This window comes from Podarcis gaigeae (genome assembly GCF_964106915.1).
Source record: "Podarcis gaigeae genome assembly, chromosome: 8".
Lineage (NCBI taxonomy): Eukaryota > Metazoa > Chordata > Lepidosauria > Squamata > Lacertidae > Podarcis > Podarcis gaigeae.
This window is the reverse complement of record NC_139684.1, coordinates 34083004-34106484: the sequence shown is the minus strand read 5'-3', so window position 1 is coordinate 34106484 and position 23481 is coordinate 34083004. Positions and strand designations below refer to the sequence as shown.

Here is a 23481-nt window from a genome sequence, read left to right as displayed (position 1 = left end):
CACATTACTGTTTAGCTGTTTAAAAAGTTGGGGTGATTTTAATTCGTTTTAGTATTTTAACTTTTGTTATCTTTTAAAGGTAGGGTTTCTATCTTTTTGTAAACTTTTGAGGGTGTGGGTTTTTTTTAAAACAATGAAGCAGTGTGCAATTATCATTAAATAAAAATAAAAATAATCACAAGCGCAGGGTCTCTTCATGATTCTCACAGCCATGCCCCCCCCACAGCCACACACCCTTCTAAGATCATGCAACCTTCCAAGCTTATACAATAATAATATTATTGTTGTTTCCTTGGTCCTGGTATATCTGAAAATCAATAAAATATGGTTTAAAAATGCAATAACAATCAATAGGGATGCATTGCAGCGATCAATGTAAATATCCTTTCAGCTAGATCTATTTTCTGTGCACGTACATGAGCAAACCATCTGGAGTACCTTCTGTTGGAGTGAATTTTAGTTGTGTTTTCCTTGAAGTTCCGCTGTATGGAACAGAACTTGCACACCAGTCTCTTGAAACCGAAGCACCTGGCATCTTAGGTGTTCCTACGTGCTTAGCTTTGGAGCATATGGAACAACTGCCTTGGCTTGCCTAAATGTTTTTAGCAGGGGCTGAAAAGAATACAGTGGAAGAGCCTGGCTGATATCAATAGGCAGGGAGTTCCAAAGTAGTGGGTGATGCCTCAATATATGATCCAAGTTCTTACAATTGGAGGACATCTATTACGTAGTAGCCATAACAGTGCCAATTCTGCAATCTGGGGCCAGGGGGCAGCATTAACTACTTCAATCTTTGGATTACATTAAACTGCCCCTATAGCAGATTTGTATGCAACGTATTTAAAAATGAAAAGGGGGGGGGGGGATGACTTACCCTTGCATTATGGAAATCTGTACAAGGAACATACACAGCAACACAATGCTGGCACAGGCAAAATAACCCCTCAGTTTGGGGATCGGGATTGTGCGATACTGGAGATGGGGAAACAAAACAAAGACGTTAGCTCGGATTTACATAATTTTGCTCAGCTCATAAGGACTAGCTTTCTTGGGGGCTACATGCAACTTCTAGACTAAAAGAGCCTTATATCAAACAAGTTCGTTGCCACAGCCACAAGAAGACACAAATGTTAGAACCTGACAACTTAAAGAAGGCAAATTAAATGAATAGTTCTTATTCCTCCTCTCTAAGGGCATGAGGAAGAGAAAGGAGGAAGATCAAAAATAAAATCTATGTTGTCTCCCAGTTTGTTGTAGTATCCCTGTGAGGGTTTGGGCAGGAGGACTGAGTTCCGGTGTTGTCTTACCATCTCAGCATTTCAGAAATGAGCATTGGTATTGGTGCGACACCAGGGACAAGCAGTGCGCCCAAGACACAACAGGTACTTGAACAAGAAAGGCGGGAAAGTCAAGCGGGTGCGGGAGTGGGGCAGAGGCAGTGAAGAGTGGAAGTTGCAAGAAATGATGAAAACCTAAGTGAGCTTTGCTTTCTGGGGAGATTACAGAGCGAAAGAAAGGACAGATTTATTGAGCCGGAGAGCAGGCATTGTGAATACTTTGGCCTCTCTGATGAATTAAGTCCTCCCTAGGTCAAGGCTGGGAGTTTGGCTGTGTACACACTAGCCTGTTTATAGCACACACAAAAATGTAGTTTTTCCTCAATCCAGAATCAAAGAACTGAAGAGCTGCAAGGGATCCCTTAGGATCATCATTCTAGTCCAACTGCTTGCAATGCAAAAACCACAGCTAAAGGATCCCTGGGCCATCCAAGCTCTGTTTATAAACCTCCAATGAAGGAAGTCCACCACCTTCTGAGGGAGTTTGTTCCACCAATAAACAGTTCTTACTGTTAGTAAGGTCTTCCTAATGTTTAGCTGGAATCTCCTTTCTTGTAATTTGAGTCCATTTGTTCTGGCACTACCCTCTGGAGCAACAGAAAACAAGCTTGCTCCCTCTTCCATTTGACAGACCTTCAGATATTTAAAATTAGCAATCATATCCTCTGAGCAGCCTTATCAGAAAAGTAGTTCTTCAGATTTTCCCAAAAGGAGTTTCTGGTGGTGCTCAACCTTTCAAAGGGTACGATGAGGAGGACCCAACAACTCAAGTAACAAGGTGATGCCCCAAGGAAGAATTAGGTTGCTTCTCTGTGGTGCCAATGGAGGATGGATGCATGGAAATTCCTGCCTCAGGGGGGCTGGACCACCTTCCACCCCCGAGAGTCTACAAACAGGAAGGCCACAAAGCTTCGTTTACTAACCTCTTTCTCAAGCTCCATTTCTACGAAACATAACAAGAAGCCACACAGCCCACGGAAGTCGTCTTTTTTACCACACCACGGCCTGCATTGAAGAAGAAATGCTTGTTGAAAACATATGCATGGGAGCAGGATAAAACGATGCAGAGCAAGATGGAACCGCAAATAGGTATGTGTGGGGAGGGAACTTGGACTCCCCAAAGCACAAACGACTGAGAAGACCCATAAATAAGATCTCACCACTGCCATCAACTCAGGAGGCAGGCTTAGGGACGTGGTCCTCACTCCAGACTAAGACTCACCCCACATCTATGCTATACGGACTATCTGACAAGATGGTTGTTGTGAAAATAACTAAGATAACTAAAGCACTATGAATACCCTAGAGTAGGTATCTCCCAGCTTTACAAACCCAGGACCCACTTTTAAGCCAAACATGCATCCGGGGACCATTTCTTAATCTCCTGGCATGCATCTGTGTGGCTGTGACCCAGTAGTGGGCCTCAATTCTTCAGTGGAAGACCAGCGCTCTAAGGCACCAAGACCACTGTTATTCTAAGTCAGGGATGGGGAACCTCCAGCCTCCTAATTTGGCCCTCAATGTGATTTTCTGCATCGCTACCCCTGGCCACACACATCTGTGGAGAAGCAATTGAGAGCCCTAGAAAGGGCTGCTGGTTGTTCCTCTGCAAGTGGAGTTTGCCTTCAGCATGTACTTAATTTGGCACCAAAAGCAAGCCCTGCTGGGATTGGCTCTACTCAGGAGTTCTCGACTGGAGCCAATCCCTGCTTGAAAGTGGGGTTCTTTGCACCCCACCCCCTTGAACTCACAGAAGAACCCTGAATTCAGGCCAGGCCTGCAGAGGTGGGAGGAGACCTTGCAGAAATTTGCAGAGAACTCTGGAATTCCATTTGTGTACTTCTGATCTGAAGTTTGTACTGTACAATTTTTCAAAAAGCTGCATTTCTTAGGATTATCTAGTATTGCCAGAGACAATAAGCAGCAGGGTGTCATGTGAATCCCTTGACATCTGTATTGTGTTAACCTGAAGACTCTTACTCTGAACTCAAAAAGCTTCCTGATTTCACAAGTGCTCTTAAGGAGCCGGAGTAATAAACCTCCTAATTAATAGTCATGTCATAAGAGGACATTTCTCAATTTCCTGTTTTGTCAAGCCCACTTCTGGTTTTCTACTTTTTTGTTCTTCTCAAAACTGAGCCAACCGAGGGTTTTGTAGCAGTCAGACAGCTGTGAGCTGTGTTTTCAACACAGGGTAATTCTGATTATTTAAACCAGTGTTTTTGGACTACAATTCTGGGAACCTGAAACCTATGCAGAAGTGCAGCGTTCTTTACGCTTAACCCCATAACCTGTTTTCCATGTTACAGTTCACTGAAAAGGCAGCAGCAGAGGAGTGTGTTTGCTTATCACTGAAGAAAACACAATCTGTTTTCTCCACACGCATTTATGACGAAGGGGCGATATTTCTAAGTAGGCCTGCACTCCCATACTATAGAAAATAAGCATGGGGAAAATCCCCGGTCTTTTCTGCCCCACCCCTTCTGCAGATGAGGCAATTCTCTCAAGGACAGGAAGAAAAGAGTGGTGCCTTTACTTGGCTGAACTGAGGCCCTCGATGGTTGACATCATTTTGTCATTAATTTCTTCTTCCATCCTTCCTTTCTGAGAGGTATTCCTAAGGACAGGCAGAGAAACATCATTCAGATGAAACGTTTTCCCAAAATGCAGGAGAACAGGTGCACTGAGTAATCATTACATACCTTTTAATTACATTTTGCAGAAGCAAAAGCTGAAAATGCACGCTGGTCAATTTTAAATAAAGGGGGCCCAAGGTATCTCAAGTATTGCTTAGATATAAATATAGTGCAGAGAGAGGGGAAAGTAGCAAGGGAGTATCCAGTTGTTCTATGGCACAAGGCATACACAGAAAGAAAGAGAAACTCACTTATAGCTTACAACCGAAGGAGGACACAATGGTTCTTGTCTAGACCTATCCAGACTAACACACACACAGGGAAAGAGAAAGGAGAGAGAAATTTGATGTCATGCATTGATTAGAAATGATCAGATTAATCACCTGTGAAAAGACTAATGTTATAGCAGCCTGTCTTCATAAGGTGGACAAAATAAAAGCAAACACCTCAAGTTTGTTTTTTGGAGGGGAAATCTCTGTGTTGCGTCTTGAAAAAGTGTGGAATCCTAAAGTAATGTGCAAGAGCGTGTTTTTAAAGCGAAAATTTGATTTGTTTGTTGTGAACCAAGTAACTAATGAGCATGGAGTGAACCTGTCTGTTTCTCACCTGAGATGATACAGCAGTTGGAAGCTCTACCTACATCTGATGTTGCAGAGCAACCTTTGACCCAGAGATGGTGCATGATCTAGGAATGGCTCGGAAAAAGAGCTGAAGGATCTAGGACACTGTTTCCCCCTCTTTGCCCAGCCCTTGTCTGATGTCACTTGATTCGTTCACAGATAATTTCATGGTAAGGGATGAAGGAGGAATCCATTTTAAACCAATTTATACGCAGAACTTGGTGGTTCCAGCCTGATTGAGCTTTGCTCACATCAAATTGCCTCTTGTATTGAGCCTGTGGTTATATCAGAGCCATTTCTGCAATCTTGGGGGCATTGCTCCCCCAAACCCTAAATATATGTGACGCTATATAAACAAAATACAACTATTACATAAAAGTCAAGGCTCATGCATAATTTTACAAATATATTGCCTAATACATACACATTTTTGCATGTACTTGTCTATGTGCCAGTTACTTCAGGAAACCTGGAGTACACGCACATATAATAGTATATATACAATAATGTGTATGAGAGCACTGTTAAGATTTATAGCTGACGTTCGGTTGGGGGGGGGAAGGCTTCCAATCAAAATTAATGAGCAGTATGTGATTAGAAAAAATCTGTGCAGATAAGCTAGATATTGAGATTTTCAGAAAATTCCATCCTTACTCATGCTTCTGCTGCCTGGCTCTGCTGAGGAGTCTAGAGTATGAGAGAGAAATAGAGATAGAGATAGAGATAGAGATAGAGATAGAGATAGAGATAGAGATAGAGATAGAGATAGAGATAGAGATAGAGATAGAGATAGAGATAGAGATACAGATAGAGATAGAGATACAGATGGAAAAGAAGGGAGCAGCTTGCTAAGTGTTGTGGATTTCTTCTCTTCACTTGCCTTGGCATACAGGGACTGTATGTGGAGTTGGGGGTGAGAAAGTGAGAAGAACCACAGCTGCCTGAACACTGGGTAAATAAAGTGACAAAAGAAAGAGCACAGGAGGAAAACACCGTCCAAGTCACTTCCTCAGACACATTTGTCTGCTTCTGCAGAGCTAGCTGCACATAACATAACATTTAGTCCAGCAGTTTGTTTGCCACAGTTTGCCAGGTAAATGCAGACTTGTGTGCGCTCCCCTGTTGCCTGTTAACAGCACCGGATCTTCAGGGTTATACTGCCTTTGGGCTTGGTTCCATTTAGCTATTAGAGCTAAATTGGATAGACCTCATCTTCCAGGAATTTTTCTAACCATTTTAAAAGCCATCTCTGAGCCTAACTATGCAATGTAATGGAAGTAAACACTGATTGCTTGCTATTTTAGGAGCGGGGTGGATTTTCAGTGGAGAATCAGCTAAGGAGAGGTGTGCTTAACCCCTCCACAACTCACTGTATCTCCTTTCCCTCTAAGCCGCTCACTGTCCGCCTGACAACTTTGTTTTATTTTGGAGGATAATGTCTAGGGAGGAAATCCTAAAGGTGGCAACCCTAGTATTGGGTGATTTAAAAAACAACAACACCAAAACATTTCTCGCATGAAAACCTTCACGAGGGCACTCCTCTGCTAAAAATAGTAAATCTGAAGTCAAACAGTACAGAGAGAAGAATCAGCCAAATCTAATACAAAAATCAAGACAATCATATGCAGCCTACTTCTGCTAAAGTCACAGAGGAATATTGCGCAGAATAAGAAAAACATTCCAAAGAAAATGATTCAGAGACCATATGCAGTGGAGTTACTGAGCCTTCAGTAAGATCTGCAAACCAATTTATGTGCTACACAAGACAGGGCCTTCTTGACAGGGGCACCAAAGTTGTACAACTCCATCGTCACTGACCTTTCAGATGCTTAGCAAAAGGCCTTCTCTTCCAGGGAGCTCCCAAAGCTTTTTATTACTGTAAACATCTTATATTATGTCAGTTGTGCTGGCTTAGTAGTAGTAATAGTAACTTTCTAGCTGGCCTTGTTAATCACAGTTCTGGAAGGTGGTGTGTGTGTGTGTACGTGTGTACACACACACACACACACACACAAAACACCACAACACAGGAGGATCTAGCATGTGTTATAACCATGCATGACTTGCCTCTCTGTAGTCCTCTGGCGGCTCACCAACTGCAGAGCTATCTCCTAAGCAAGAGAGAAAAGGTAGGGGATTAATGCATTCCCAACCCTCCCTCTTAAAGCATGTAAATATAATTTAATGAATTCAACAAGCGAAATATGTTCAGTGCTGCACAGAGGAGCCCCTGACCTGTGAGTTTCCCATAACATAGAAAGTCTATTAAACGGCTGGCTGAGTTTCTGCATCTGTAGCGTAAGGGGCTGGCTTCCTCTCAGGAAGTGGCATGAAGGGGGAACAAACCTAAGATTTGTGTCATTTGCAAGACTGCCTAGGTAGGGAAGCAGATGCCCTACGTAACCTGACATTTATAGCTTTATTCACTTTTGCTATGAAAATATCTATTTTATATTTGCTTTCTAAATGTAATTTTATAGTTGCTCTTATGCTGCTCTTCGCTGTGATATTTTCTCTTAACATCCTTAACATCTTAACACAGGATTTTGTTGCAATAAAATAAATAAAATAAAATGTAAAAAAATAAAATAAATAAGCCAGAAGTGGAAAGGTGTTAAAAAAGGACTGTGCTTCCGGATTTATTTATTTTTTACTTTTTGTTGACCATCTGTACACCCTATGACTGAGACTGGTGTCAAAAGAAGAACTCATATGTATGTAATACATACGACCCCAGCCCTTTAAATCACCTCAGAGAGGACCTGGGTGGGTGAAGTCTTCACCCAGGTCCGTTCTGACATCCCGCCCATCAGGTTGGCCCCCAATGTCTCATGGGATTTCCCAGCTAGCCATATAGGAAAACACCAGCTGAAGCTGGGAAATGGCTGTACCTGCCCACTCCATAGCCACACTGGGCCACAAACTCCACTTCCCATAAGTAAAGTGGGGGGGGGGGGAGATGGGACGGGACAGGACTTCTCTCCCTTTTTCTACCCTTTGTTTCCAATATTTACTTCTGACTCCTTGCAGCAGCAGCAGCAACCAAAAGCCAACCAAGTCCAAACTGAGGGTTTTGGAAAGAAAGAGCAATGGAGCCTCACCCTCCTATGCCTTCTGTTTGGTGCAGTTGTCTCGCTGCTCACACTCTCTCTGTGGTTTAGGTGAGCAAAAGGCCGGGCGGCCCCCCAGGTCTCCAAAAACCTCGACATCCGGACAGAGGCCCTCATCTTCAAGCCATCGTGCACTCTGGTGGTTTGTGGGAGGTGGTTGTTGGATGTGCGCTGCTTAGACTGAACCCAGGGAGAAACAAGACAGCCAAGTGTACATTTTAGAAAACTGGATATAGCGAACAAATGAAATTATCTGTAGAATTTATATGCAGTGGTACCTCGGGTTACATATGCTTCAGGTTACAGACTCCGCTAACCGAGAAATATTACCTCGGGTTAAAAACTTTGCTTCAGGATGAGAATATAAATTGTGCAGCAGCAGTGCAGTGGCAGCGGGAGGCCCCATTAGCTAAAGTGGTGCTTCAGGTTAAGAACAGACCTCCAGATCGAATTAAGTTCTTAACCTGAGGTACCACTGTACTGCTGACTCATCCGTAACCTCTAAGCCAAACTGGCACTCTCCAGTTTGGATAGCTAGATGGCTCAGTTGGTTCGAGCGTGCTGCCGATAACGCCAAGGATGCCGGTTTGATGCCCGTAAAGGACAGCTGAATGAATATTCCTGCATTGCAGTAGAGGGATTCTATGATACTTAAGATGTTCGAAGCTACAACTTCCACCAGCTTCAGCCAAAATGAGTTTTGAAACATCTGGAGGGTGCCAAGTTGGTGAAGGCTGTTCTAAGCAGTGACCATAAAACATGAGACATTTGTTAAAAAATACTGGTTAAAAACTGAACGTTAAAAGCAAGTGAACAGTGTAATTTATCAGTAAAAGTTATTGAAGAAATATACACATTAAAACAAACTTATATGTTAAGATTACACATCTGAACAGTCTTACAGAAAAGTCTTAACAGGTGCCAGGTACAATAAACATGGTGAAACAAAATTATACAGAAAATGATACAGGAAGCCTTATAAGCTATGACTACCCAGCCCAGAGATGGGGAGCCTGTGGTCCCTCCACATGTTGCTGGACTCAGACCTTGCTCAAGGGTCAGCTTGGCCACTGAGAAAGCAGGAGGACGCTGGACTAGGTCAGCCTTCAGCCCAGCTGGGCTCTTCCTATGACTGCAACTCCTTTCATCCCTGGCTATTGGCCATGTTGGCTGACGGGAGCTAGAGTCCGTGAACATCTGGGAGGGCAACAGGTTAGCCAACACTGACTTCAGACCGCTTTTGCCTGTTCTGACCTGCAAGGCCTCTCTAGTGCCTTATGGCAGGCAGGGGACTGTCCCATCATTTATCACTTGACTCTTTCATCTGGAGATGTAGGTGAATGAGTAGGGGAAACTTCTGCAGTCAAAGCGTATGCTCTACACCCATGGTTCCCAAACATTTTCGGGCCATCTCCCCCTCAGTTCCATTAACTTCACCCCAGTGCCCTGTGCCTTACCCCATGGAAAGCATTCTTCAGAATAGTGGTTTGCACAATCCACTGAGGGATAGTTCAGTTGGTAGAGCATGAAGCTCTTAAATCACAGGATTCCTGCATTGAAGGAGGTGGGACTAAATGATCCTTGTGGTCCCTTCCAACTCCACAATACGACAATTCAGCTACCAACACAATGAAATTCTGAACAGCAACAATTAATTGCACGTTTATTCAAAATCCAATTTAAACTGTTTAGTTTAACTGATTCAACTGATTTGATTAACTTGAGCCATTGATGCCACTGATACTCACTTACACCTCCAGTGCCCTCCCTCCCCATCAGCTGCTTGCCTCTTAGAGCCACCCTAGGTAACCCCAGTGCCCCCCTAGGGGACAGGACAGCCCACTCTGGAGACCGTTGATCTACACACCTTTCCTCCCAATCCAGAGGTAGCTGATGAGTGTGTCCAACAGGTCTCATGCCACATCCACACTATATACTCAACACACACTTAATCTTGGGAACCAGCTTAAGAGGATGCTGGCCTCAACTGCAGCACACAGTTTCATTTGTGAGCTGAGCCGAACAAACTGGATCACCCTGGAGTACCTTTTATTTTCTCATCGCTTTTTCTCAGAATGCCAGTGGAGCTGCACTTAAAGGCAGAACGTGGGAGGCTTGAAGCGTATTCTTTTAATTACACACAGTTAAAGAGCAGCCTTTTCTGGATACTTGAAGTGTTCCTTGGAGACCGAACTCTATAAGCCATTGTTTCATGGATCCATGGACCCTGGCAACTGAATGTCTAATACTTATTTCAGCCTCGTTATGCAATTGCAGCCCTGCCTCCCCACCGTCTGTGCTCCCAGTTCTCAGTCCACGGTCGCTATCTTTCTTTGTGGTTTATTGCCTTCGGTGTCCCAATTCCCACCCCCCTACACACCCCGCAACTCCTTTCCCTAGCTTGAGAAACTCAAAGCAAAACAACAACAACTAACAAACATAAGCACAGCCATGCAAAATAAATTGAGGGGTTGCTTGAGCAAGATTAAGCATGCAGACTTGCTCAGCTTATTTCAGCTACAAAATACAAGGTGTGGGGTTTTGTTTTTTGCAGACCGCAGAACTAAAAAAGCGAATTATTTGACTCCCCCTCACACACAACAAAATTTTTGTCAGATGTATATTATGCGCAGGCTCACATGCACACAGAAACCCAAATGTGCCCCAGAAACCTGCAGGCAGATTGGGCTTGTTCAAATCAATGTGAAAATTCAGGTTCACTCATATCAACACTGTGCACGGTTCACTGGTCCCCAGTTCTGAGTTTCGCTCTTATTTTCCATCCCTTTTCTCCCCAGGGATAAGCCAACCATGTTCATGGGCAACAGCTCCCATTAACCCTGGGAGTTGTAGCCAAGACCACCTAGAAGCCTCCACATTGGCTATCCCTGCCCTATGCAAGGTTCTCCCTAGCCCCTCTCCCCTCCCCCACTACTACTCCGTCCTTTTGTCTCTCACACCCATGGGCTTACTCAACCACTCTGCTTCCGGGTTGCCCAATCTAGCTTTGCCACCACCTGCATTCCATTTGCTATCCTTGTCTGCCCAGAATTTCTATCTCTGCCCCTCCTTCCTTCCTGGGGAAAAAAAAAAAACAGCTCACAGTTATCACACCCTCAATTCCAGTATGAAATTCTTCATAGCCAAACTTTTTAAAAAATAAATAAATAAATTCCACTTCATTCACAGATGCAACATCATTTGCAAACATTTTACCATGGGCATCTACTTCCCAAACAATCAGAGAACGTGATGACATCACAGCACTTCAGCCAATGGGGAGGGAGATCCCAGGCAACATTCCATTTATAACTTGCTAAAAATAATAATAAGCCAGGAAGACAAATGTGTGCACACATTTGTAAGCGATATGCACGTGTATCTTAGGGTAAAAGCACACCTACCCTCGGGTCTATCACCAAATAAGTTTTGATATTCATGGCTTCAAGGTAAGGGTCTCTGAGGTGTCCATTCCCATCTTCCACTTCATAAGCTTTGCCTAGGTGACTGAGGGTTGCTTCTGTGATGTGTACACGGCTGGAGAGAGGAAAGAGACAGGAGCACAAAAGACTTGAAACATTTGCAGAAAGGTCACTGTAAGTTATTCATTTCCATATCAATGGCTGCTGTTGACAAGCCTGTGCTTCTCAACAGCTTCACGCCTTGGAAGCCAAATCCAGGATCCTGGCAGCATTGCTGTTTAACAGCTTTGCTTATTTGCAATCCATCATAGCACAATTGTTCATGCATTTCTCACTGGGCTTTGTGCAGTGCCTTCAGCTTTATTTTCTTTTATTAAGGAAGGTATGTAGGATTTATCTACTGCTTAATTTTCAAAACCTCCAAGTGGTTTAAATAAATTACGCATTAAAAACACCAATAATATCAGACATTAAAAGCAAGTTAACCTAAAATTTTCAAAATAAACGAGCAGCTTTCAAAGCGCACATTATAAAATAAAAGTTGCACATTAAAATGCATGTCCCAGTTTGCATGTCTGGATAGGCTTCCTTCAGCAATGACAACAAAAAGGTTTCAGCAGTATAGTACTGTACAGAGGAAGCAGCTGCCTAGTATCAGTGGGCAGGGAGTATCAAAGTGCAGATGTTGCCTTGCTGCAGGAATGATTCCTTGCAAGTGTGGAACAAACGTTATGTAGCACCCTTTCTTTCAGCAGTGTGGGAGATGAGGCAAGCAAAATTTAGGCTGTAAACCTGTTAAGGCACTGATCTGTCTCCCCCTTCCTTGTGTTTGTCTGCAAAGCACTATGTATAGTCATGGCGATATGATTACTATTATTATTAATAGATGCCATCATGCAGCAGCATTCAGCACCGCACATGAATTTAATGCAAGCAAACGTTAATTATATGCACAGTGACTCACACATGGATTAGCTGTAGCCCTAGGGATCATTATAAAATATACACACTCTCAATACTTGTGCAAACTGCTAATCTCATTTTCAAGGACAGCTTGCGTGTGCTTGGGGAGGCCATCAACATTAATTCAAATTTATACCAAAAAAACACTCTTCCCTCCACCACCCCTCTCTGAACAAGTTGCTGAATGGCTCTCAAAAAGGGCTGGAAGCTCTTGAGGGCAACATCTAGATATATTACACAACGCAGAAACATCCAAGAGTTTACTCAGCTGGCTAGCATCACAGTTTCTCAGGCAGTGTTCTGAAACAATCCAAGCTGTAATGCGCTAAGCTCCAAATACATATACACACACCTTCTTTCGGTTAAATAGTTTCTTCCCTGCACATTCCTATCGTTGGGGTTGTTCTCCAAAAGGGAACCAGCTACCCAGATATATAATCAGCAAGCTATATTTGTTTTTAAAAGCTGTATTGATTTTTATCTGTGTTTTAATTACAATAGTTTTATATGCATTTGTGTGTGTGTGTTTTAATTGGTTGGTGGATTTGACCTGGACTTTACCTACAGGTCTTATTTGGACACCACTTGGAGAGCTCTTTGATCAAGCGATTGATAAAACTCTTTAATAAATTTGTCCATGGGCAGAGTTGAGCTTCAGTGCTTGGGGGGGGGGGAGTTGCCAACACTGTTTTAATTATGTAAATCAACATCTTATACTGCTTAATGTGATCATTTGTTTACTTAAACTGTTTCATTTGCTTGCTAGCTTCCAGCCAGTTAATTGTTATTATTTATGCACTGGGAAAAGCTTCAGCAATGCCAACAACTCAGGATCTGGGGGGGAGGGGGAGGGGCAGGGGCAGGAGCAGGGGATTATCCAATGACAGAAGAGCCTCTATGCTCATATATAAAAAAGAATCAACCGGATGGTTCTGAGCCATTTCAATGATGGATTGGGTAGGCATGGTTTGGAACCATGCAAACTATCAAAACCATGGTCAAATCCATGCCATGTGTTTTACATCTATGGTCTGGATGTGGCCTTTGTGGCTTATACAGCGAGCAACCACAACAAGACATGAAAATGCATGAAAGGAAGAAAATCAACCAGCAAAGAACATCCATAGATGGCAATAAACAGCTCTTCCTCTGAATAGCGTGGTACAATGCACATTATCCTAAAGATGATATCCTAAAGATGGCGGCGCGTGAAGATGCAGCGGCTGGTTGCTCCTCAACTCAGAATTTGGCTTTTTGTCCTGCCAAAATAGACTTGTTTATAGTCGGCAGGGCATGTTATCTATTCAGCTACGGAGTGAGTGCTGCATAAATTGTGAGTGTCTCCGCGTCTGCAAGGAAGATTTTTTGACTTCAAAGAACTGGGGAGTAAAGAGACACAGGAGAGACCGTAAACAGAAGAGAGGCTGCAGAGGATGTGTGTGGTACGGAAGCTGTACTACCCAGGACAGGATGGGGTTGTGCTGAGTTGTTAAGGCAGCAGAGAGCATTGTTGGCTGCCCACTCTCCACCTTAGAGCAGATTCATGCCACAAGGTGCCATAGGAAGGCACTGGACATAGTAAAAGATCCATCGCATTCTGGTCACTGTCTCTTCGAGCTCCTGCCGTCAGGACGGAGATACAGGACGATGAAGACAAGAACGAGCCGTCTTAAGAACAGCTTCTTCTCCAGAGCGATCTCGGCCCTGAATGGGAAGCCTGGACTTTGAAAGTCATCTAATCTTCCTTCCTGTATTATACTGTATTGTTTTAATTAGTGTTTTTATAGTTGTTTTGATTTTGTGTGGAGTGCCCTACCTGGGTGGATGGAGCAGCCAAGTAATTTCGTTGTCCCCGAGAGGGGGCAATGACAATAAAGATATTATTATTATTATTATTATTATTATTATTATTATTATTATTATTATTATTATTCATGTTTTGCTCATAGCGTTGTGAAGATTCCACACATCTCCAGCACCATGACAAAAAGGGCATAATTTCACCAGGCTTCTTTCCCAAGTGAATTACACCTTCAGGTTGGGCAATCCTTACCCAGGAACTCCCGCAGATTCCATTCGGTTAGCTAAGGAGACATCATGAGACCAAACGTCGTACTGCCATTTCCGAAGCCCTATTACACCGCAGAGCACGTTCCCAGAGTGAATGCCGACTCGCATATTGATGTCCACTCCTGTGGCTTCTCTCACTTGTCTGCAAAACAGATCAGAAGAGGATTGGAAGAGGTACCTACTCTTCCCCCATCTTAATGCCTACAATTTATGCTGGCGCTTTAATTCTCTCTTAATTACTGCAAACACCAATGTGAAATTTAGGGATGTGGTCCACTGTGTGCTCAAGTCAACAGCCAAAATGAGAGAAGAAGTGGGATGGATTGAGTATTTTAAACAAATTGGAGTAACCTTCATCTATACAAGCAATGGAGGACAGTGGAATATATATAGGGAAATGACTTATACTGAGCCAGACCATCAGCCAATTTAGTCTATGCTCATGAGCAAAGGAGCATTGAATACAGAGAGAAACGAACCATCACCTCTGCTGCTTTCACATGTTTCTTTAAATACTTGCCCTTGTTTTATCATACACATTAAATGCAGTGGCTCAATGGTTTACAGTAACCATCATTTAGAACCCAAGCCATAGTTTGAACTTCCAAACACAGACTCAAATAATGCTTTAGAACTGCTTGCCTGTTGTCATTTTAGGAATGCAGGAAACTGCTTTATGTTGAGCAAGACCATTGATCCATCTAGCTTGGTGCTGTCTACATTCACTGTTAGAGGCTCTTCAGAGTTTCAGACAAAAGCATTTACCAGCCATGCATGGAGATAACAGAGAATGAACTCAATATGTTCTCCATTCAAACCATATGCTTCACCACTAAGCTATGGATCCTCCCCAACTTTGGGCCAATTACTATAGCCTCATTCTCTACAGACTAGCTATGAGCTGTAACCTAGGTTTGTCCTGTGGTTTACAGCTTGTGCTTTGTCAGCATAGGTAAACCATGAGCCCAGGTTTGGATGCTATGCTTAACTAAACTACGATGCAGCAGCAAAACTACTGGAGAGGAGTAAAGAGGCCACAATCTCCTCTCCCAGAGTCCACACTTGTCCATTAATGCTAAGCCATGGTTTGGCTTAGTGCGATGTACAAACCCGGTGGTTGACTGGAACACTTTTTTCTGTCCCCATGTTAGGGACGTAATATTATTTAAACTCATTTTTTTTAAGTACATACTTTATAGCTTCGCACATGTCGAGGCCCATTTTCACACAGTTCTTGGCATGTACTGGCAAGGAAACAGGTAATCCCGAGACACAGTAATAACAGTCTCCCAGAATTTTTATCCTCATGCATTCATTTTCCTGCAAAACAACAACAACATGTGAGTCATCAGAAACGCTGCAAATATGAATTAGCAAGTATCTATCTTAAGGAACACAAATTATAGGCTTTACTTTGCAGAACAAACAAATCTGACCTTATCTGGAGCTGCTGTTTTACTATATCTGTTCTGAGGAACTCTGGGGCTCCTCAGGAGTTGTTTTTTTTCAGGGACTATGAGAAATCATAAAATTACAGAGTTGGAAGGGTCCCAAATGGCCATGTAGTCTAACCCTCAGCAATGCAGGAATCACAGCTAATCAGTAATGGTGGACAAGCTTCTTTGAAATCTAAGTTGTCAACCATCACCCGTTTTCCCCTACAAAGCTCAGCCAGAAGGAAGTCCTGTTGTGCATACGGAAATGGGTCTTGAAAATCAACACATAATTAGGGATGTTGGAGAATTCCAGCAAAAACAGAAATGACGGTGGAAATTGCCAATGTGTGCTTATTAGGCCCATGTCTGGAAGGGAAACAAATCTGAATATTCTGCTGCAGTTCATCTTCTGCCAAAACTAACATTATCCGTCTCGCTAGCTGCTGCAACGAACAAATTATATAAATTATGTTGTCACCTTGTTATTTAACCCTACCCATTTCACTGCAAAAGAAACACAGATCAGGTGGGAAAACACAATCACTTAATTACAGGCATCTCCCCACTTACATGGGGGTTATGTTCCTGCGTAGCACGTATACGTGAAATCACGTATTGAGGAAAACACCACCTAAAAAGCCTATAAACACCCTCTAAACCCTTGAAAACCCCATGAGATTACAGTTGCAAAGGGTCCTGGGGTTGCACTAGTCATTTTCTTGCTTTTTAGAAAGCTATATTTGCAGTTTTCGCGTCTTTCGCAGTTTATAATCGATTTATTTATTTCCAGGCACCACACATATACATGGTTGTGCACAAGTTGATCACATGTGTACATGGGAAGACGCCTGTATTGTTCGCAGACTGAAAGCAGCAGCAACCACAAATACTGATAACGTAAGCAACGCTGCGTGTGATGAACACAGGGCAGAATGAAAAATGAGGACTCCTTACATCCCTCCCCATAACGGTATGGATAGTTGGTTAGCCTCAATATAAATCTTTTCAGAAGTTTAGCAAGGCCACCTCCTCATCCTTCTCCAGTCTCCGCAAACGTTTAACAACTAACATGCAAGGAATTGTATGAGAAACAAGAAAAAATTGAAAAAGGAAGACAGAACTTTAAACATCTTAATTATGCATTTATGCCATTTTAGCACACAAGTTGTTTCAGTACGTTTAGTGATTCAATTCTACCACATCCATTAAGGCTTAATTAAGTTAACATCCCAATTGCTTCTTTGCCTTTAATGAGAGATAGTTCAGCGACAGAACACTTTTAGACCATAACTCCCTAATCATGAGCATTTATAATATTAATAGATTGGAAATGGTTGGAAATAGAACCTTCCATAAATAGAGACAGATGCTCATACCCATAAATCCCACATGCTCAGTACAGTGAACATTACTAGTATTTGAAAGAATATAATATAGATTGAGGCCAGAGATTCTGCAGACACAGAAAACTCCTTTGTGCTAAAATGGCATGTTCAACCTATCAACTGCTATTAACTCTTATACAGTGGTGCCTCGCAAGACGAATGCCTCGCAAGACGAAAAACGCACAAGACGAAAGGGTTTTTCGTTTTTTGCATTGCTTTGCAAGACGATTTTCCCTATGGGCTTGCTTCACAAGACAAAAACGTCTTGCGAGTTTGCTTCCTTTTTCTTAAAGCCGTTAATACCCAGCGAATCCGCGCTCCGCAAGTCGAAAAAATCGCAAGACGACACAACTCGTGGAACGAATTAATTTCGTCTTGCGAGGCACCACTGTAAATGTAAGAGTTTGGGAGATTTAAAACTTGTTAAATATAACTTCTCTTCATTTGCAAAATACAGAACAGAGTAAGTAGTAATTTACACAAGGTTCAGATGAAACAGCCAAACCAAGGTTGCATCATTGTCATGGCATCAAAATTGTCAAGCTTAAGTTCTGCCTTTGTCCTCCGAACCAGAACTGGAACCAATGCATGAAATCAGTTTACCAGTCAGATTTGGAGAAAACCATAGTTTGCGAATCTGGGTGCAAATAGTAAATAATGGCTGTGCTTACACATTCTGTTAAACCATGATTCAGGACACGCAGGAATGAGCTTGTATGCCCCCTTCCTCTGCCTGTGCAGCAAGGAAAGTTGGGTTTGGGAACTTTCGCTTTTAACTACAGCTTGTACTTTATCCAGACTAACAAACTGGGGTTAATGCATTACCTTAATGGAGGTTATTTTCATACATGTCAACTTCAACTTTTGAAGCTGGCTAGTTGAAAATAACATTAGCAATGGTTAGCTAAAGTTCCTGGTTTGGATAATGCAGGAAGCTGCTATTAACACGAAGGAGAATCTTATGAAGTCCTCTTGGCCATACAGGAGAAGGAGAGGAGGAGGAGCATGCAAGCTCAAGGCTCGCTATAGCTTGTTCCCATGGTGCTAAACCATAGTTCAGTGTGACATCCAAATACAGCCAATGGTTTGCCCAACCACAATTTAGCGTACATGTGAACCAGACCACCACACCGTTACCAGTGGTGGAGCTTCACGCTCTGGCACCGGGGTGCAGAGAGCAGGTGGGGGCACGGAGTGTCGCCCGCAGGGGGTCGCCTGCAGGGGTGGGGCACCTGGTGCGGGGGGGCAGCCGCGATGGCACCCTGGGGATCATGCTGCCGGGGGCAGTGCACTCCCCCCGGACTCCTCTTCCTTCGCCAGTGACCGTTACCACACCTTATTAGTCTTGGTGTAATAATAGTTGGAAGGATTTATCTATAATTACTGTACTTACTCAAATCTAATGCTCACCTTTTTCGGCCAAATTATGTTGCAAAAATTAAAGTGCACATTAGATTCGATGGCACACTAAGATTCAAGTAAATATGGTGTTCAAAACATAATAATATTTAAAATGACAAGAGGCTTTTCTATCTATCAAGAAGTTGCTTACCTTTGCTATTTGATCGAATTTCCCAAAGAGTTCATTCAACATCACCACAAGCTCTTTGGGAGAGCAGTCACTTGCCAGACGAGTGAATCCTACAATGTCTGCATACAAGATGCTATGCAAGGAAGCCAAAATCAATTAAATTGTTTTTCATTTTCTACATCAGCGATGTAGATATTTAAACTTCGTGGACATTAGCTAAGAACTGCACACATATGCACCAAACTATGGGTTACATCCAATGTTAGTTCCACTCAAGAGCAGGCCCATTGAAATTAATGGATGACCAACTTAGGCAAAACTAACATTGACCCTTTAATCATCTACTCTACTCCTCACTGAAATGGCTCCCCTGGTTTCTGACAGCAATTGATTCACATGCAAAACTCATTTGCTCCCCCCCCCCCTGCAAGATCAACTGTCCATCATTTTGATCGTTGGGATATACAGCCTTTAAAAGTGATATATGCTCTGAAGTTTCACATATTCCACTAAGACTAGGGCTTTTAGTGTGGCAGCATCTGCCCACTGGAATGTTCCTCTAATAGACATCAGGCAGGCACCTACGGTACTGACGCTGACCTGTTCACCCAGGCTTTCCCTTGAGGTGTGATCCAAGTGTGTTGATCCAATATAGGGCTGCCATATGTCTGGAATATCCTGGACACAGCCAGGATTCGTCTGTCAAAAATAGCATCCGGATGGATTTTTTGGAAAGCGGCAAAAATGTCCGGGAAAACCTGGGTATATGGCAGCCCATATCGGAAGTGGTGGTTGGTTTGTTGTTGTTGTTTTTTGGCCCAAATATAACTTTGGTATTATATTTTCCATTTGTTTTATGCATGAAATTTTATCAATTTTATCCTGTTCTCTGCCATGTTTTGCTTAATGCTGGTGGCACAGAATTTGTTGCAAAACAAATAAATGGCAAGAACTGGATTGTGTCTCTAGTATACTGGGGCAACAGAAAGAACTATTAACAGAACCAGAACGATTTATTTACACCGCTCACCTAACATTCTGGTGCCGTTTCACATACAGGCTGTGGAAGTTGTTGTCGTGCTTCTTCCTGTCATTGGTTTCCTTCAGGCGTTCTATGATGGCTAGTTTCATTCCCATAGAGATATGAGCCGGCAGTATCGATAAAAGCAAGCTTTCCTAAGAGGGAAGAGCAGGTCTTATTCATTTTGCTTTATTAGTACTTATGCCACACCTTTTAAGAGTAAATACCTGCAAGAGCGCCTTGCCTCAAATACATCCTCTAAAGCACTTCAATCTGTGCAGCTAGCAGTGTTACAAGTACTTGTAAGAAAATGGTATCTTAGTGCGGCTGCACCCACACTTTGGAACTCCTTGCCTATTGACATCAGGCACTGTACTCTTTTCAGTGCCTGCTAAAAAAACTTTTTCTTAAAGTGACGTGCAGAATGGTGACACGAGTTTTAATCTAGTTTTAGCTTATTTTTTATTTATTTGTTTTAAAAAAATGTTTCAAATAGTTGTTTTTACTGATAATTTCATTGTTTTATTATTATTATTTTTGTAAGCTGCTTATAGGATTGTTGCTTTTTAAGAATCAAGTGGTTTATAAATGTTATGCCCACTTAAGGGGCTCCTTACAATATGTCCACCTTACAATTCCATTAACAAAAGGAGGAATCAGAATGACAAAGAGTCAATGTCTGCAGTCAAAAGCCACAAAAACATTGCCTACCTCAAAGTTCTGAGAAATGCAAAGTAACACTAATATTTTTTTAAAAACTAAAAACTAAAAACATCAGCGTTAGTGGTGGTGAGGGTCATAGAAATGGAAAGAATAAATTGATGTGCCGGAAAGGTGCTCATTAATTCAGCCAAAAACATGGTCCAATGTTCTCTTACAATGGAAATTTTGGAATGAGTTCAATTACGGTGGTTTTACTCCAGCCGTTTTGCCGACTCCTTTTGCACATGTATGGGTGTCCTTTGGTGAGCGTGAACAACCGAATACCTCTAAATATGACCCATTACAGAACTTGCTGACAAAGCGATGATCTGCTGGTATGGCTGAATGATGATGTTAAAAGAGCTAGAAAGTGTGTACATATTTAAAGCACTGATTCACTCACTTGCTGCCTCTTTTCAATCTTCAGCTTCATTTGGACTTGGATGCACTTTAAAGTATATCTGTACAGATCCCACGAGGCATCCTGCATCTGATGCTTGTGGAATGCACCCATCAGGTTACCACAGAGAAAAATGAAAGCATTGGCAAGCACCTGAGGAAATAAATGCCCCAACATCACAAACTCAAAATTTTATAAGCGAAATAATCTGCGAAGTTTATTAAGGCTAAATCAGCTCGTTTTCTGTTTTCTTGCCCAGCACTTGACAAGAGACTCCTGGCCCAAGTTTCATTACCCAGTCAATACAACTGCACATTATATGTAAGTTTCCATATTCCTACACCAGCTGCTGTTTTCCCCAAAGTTAGCTAGATATCACGGGGTTATTTTGTTTTACTTGGATGCATCTACGTGGTGCTACGTGGTGCTAATAGTGAACTGTGAATATCCTTAAGGGCTCTAGCTTTGCTCCTTCCCTAGCACAAGGAGGAGCAACAAACCATGGTTCCTGGCTTAGTGGTATGTCCTAACCAGGAGTCATGATTCGTTTTGCTCCAAACAAACTATGATGTAAAGTCAAGGTTTGATCTCGGTTTACCAGTCATGGTTTGCTTCAGTGGACCAGAGAACATGGCCTCAAATGCTGATCTCAATGTTCGAGCAGGCTAATACTGGTACAGTCCGTTACTCAGATAATCTGGTACCATATGAAAAGCTAGTTCATAAAGGAAGTGGGAGTGATCCTTCAAAATCAGGGGTGGGGACCCTTCTCTTGCTAGCAAGCCAGATCCTTACGTCCTCATCCCAGCTGGGCCAAATCTAACAGGTGGGTGGAACCGTCCCTCATCTGATATCACTGTAGAATCAGGCGATGCTGCACTTTGAAGTCCCATTGCTGGGACTTCAAAGTGTAGCATGAGCTGTTTGAAAACCCTTTTGCAAACATTCCTGCACTGCTATTTGAATCCTCTAGTTTTCGCAGATTCAAGGAGCAGTGCTGAGAGGAAGAAGAGGTAGCATGTGATGGAGAAAAAAGACCCTTTGCCTAAGACCCTGGAGAGCTGCTGCCAAGCAGAGTAGACAAGACTGGCTAGGTAGACAAACAGTCTGATCTGATATAAAGAAACTTCATGAGTTGCTTCCTAGATAAGCCTCCCCCGCTACAAACACACACAAACACACACACAGGAGAGGCGTTGATCTTGGAATATGAAGGAATCAGGGAAGATCAATGGACTCAATAATGCTGCTACCCATCACACAAAGATCCTGAAAAGTTTTGAGTGTGGATAGTGACATATAATATTCCAACAGGTAGGCTTGCAAAAAAAAAATCAGGACTGTCTCTCCACAATTTTGCATTTTAGGGTTTTTCTGTCTTACTTCTGTGATATATTGCAATCAGAACTATCTGCTCCATGTGCCAAACCTTAATCTTTCAATATCTGTAGGGTGATGTAATTTTTTCACCCCATTTGAACCTGAAACAAAAAAAACTTCTACTCTCTTCCTTGACTGGCTATAATAGGCAAAGTTTATTTCCTTTTAATAATCCCTTTGTAGAAAAGGTGCGCTTCCTCTTGAACTCAGGTACGAATGCAACACTCATTTAGAAATTGTGAAAGAGATTGTGCTTGTTCAGTTGAAAGGTAATTGGGGAGAAAATTAATGAGTGTATAAAGGCAAGCACTTGTGATGGTGAACAGTCAGGCAGCAAGAACATTGCTTTGAGAAGGACCATGATTTAATAGCCAATATTAGCAAACTGAAGCAACATCCAAGCCTAAGGAAATTAAATCATCTACTACGGTATTCTGATGAAGCTCCAATATATACACTGTAACTGAGACAAAAAGGAAATTACATATTTTAATAACTTAGGCAGGTTCTCTCCCCACCCTCTTTTTATGCTGTTAGCAAAGGGGGAAATTAACCAACAAAGAAACAAAAGACATAGCAAATGTTACAAAGGAAGGTTTAATAACCTAAGAAGAGCCTGCTGGATTTGGCCAATGGCGCATCTAGTCCAGCATCTTGTTCTTGCAGTGGCCAACCAGATGCATGTAGGAAATCCACAAGCAGAAGCAGAACACAACAGCCCTCTCCCCTCCTGCAGTTTCCAGCAGCTGGTAGCATTGCTGCCTCCAACTGCGTGAGCAAAGCAGAGCCATTGTGGCCAGTAGCCATCAATAGCCTTATCCTCCAATCTGTATAATCCTCTTTTCAAAGTCATCCAAGCTGGTGGCCACCATTGCCTCCTTGTTGCATCTTTTGAACAACTTTTTCTCTTTTTGGAACCCAGAAGAAACCATAAACTGTAAAAGCCTCCTTGGCATAAAGGAGGAGGGCAGGCTACTAATAGCTGGGTCTATTTTGCATATCCAGACTGCAGGTTGCTCAGCAATGGTAGCTACAGAATTTTGAATGTGAAGGCTTCAGAATACCCCCTAGAATAGCTAGGGGGGAGGATGATGGAGTTACACATAGGATTTCTCATTTATGGGTTTTGCTAGCACCCAGTAACTAATTACGAGACCAGGAATGAATTTTCCTCCAGGCAAGTCAAACTGGCTAGCAACTCAAGTGGAGGGTTGGTTTTGTTGTTGTTTTAAGTGTGTGTGTGTGTGTGTGTGCGCGCGCGCATGCGCGTGAGTCTTGGCTCTCTTTCACGAGTCATCCTAAGCTTTCTGGTTTGAACCTGCCTTCTTTGCTGGTGGTACACGTTGCCTAATTCACATAGGTTGACTGGAGGGGCTGTGAAACGGACAGTTCCTGCCTTCAGTCAAAGAGTTGGCAACAGGGAGTTGACTTGTAGCACTCAAGCAGGCAGGAATTAGCAACATGTGCC

The 23481-nt window shown here is 42.6% G+C and overlaps 1 protein-coding gene across 12 annotated transcripts in view; it reads right to left on the bottom strand.

Moving 5' to 3' along the window:
- ADCY7 (adenylate cyclase 7) overlaps positions 1 to 23481 on the bottom strand; it is a 90943-nt gene that overhangs the window by 14566 nt on the left and 52896 nt on the right. For 6 of the 12 annotated variants that reach the window (XR_014567089.1, XR_014567090.1, XM_083750467.1 and 3 more), the window contains 12 exons: positions 20637 to 20786; positions 19541 to 19686; positions 18532 to 18643; positions 15351 to 15478; positions 14142 to 14300; positions 11108 to 11240; positions 7695 to 7883; positions 6661 to 6704; positions 4225 to 4278; positions 3874 to 3954; positions 2261 to 2342; positions 875 to 972 (listed from right to left, as the gene is read on the bottom strand). Coding sequence is in view for 8 of the 12 variants with exons in the window: in XM_083750467.1 (XP_083606593.1) it covers positions 875 to 972; positions 2261 to 2342; positions 3874 to 3954; positions 4225 to 4278; positions 6661 to 6704; positions 7695 to 7883; positions 11108 to 11240; positions 14142 to 14300; positions 15351 to 15478; positions 18532 to 18643; positions 19541 to 19686; positions 20637 to 20786 (1376 nt within the window). In the remaining 4 variants the exon portion in view is untranslated. The remainder of the gene's footprint in view (positions 1 to 874; positions 973 to 2260; positions 2343 to 3873; positions 3955 to 4224; positions 4279 to 6660; positions 6705 to 7694; positions 7884 to 11107; positions 11241 to 14141; positions 14301 to 15350; positions 15479 to 18531; positions 18644 to 19540; positions 19687 to 20636; positions 20787 to 23481) is intronic. The other 6 variants (XR_014567091.1, XR_014567092.1, XM_083750468.1 and 3 more) reach the window with 1 other exon arrangement.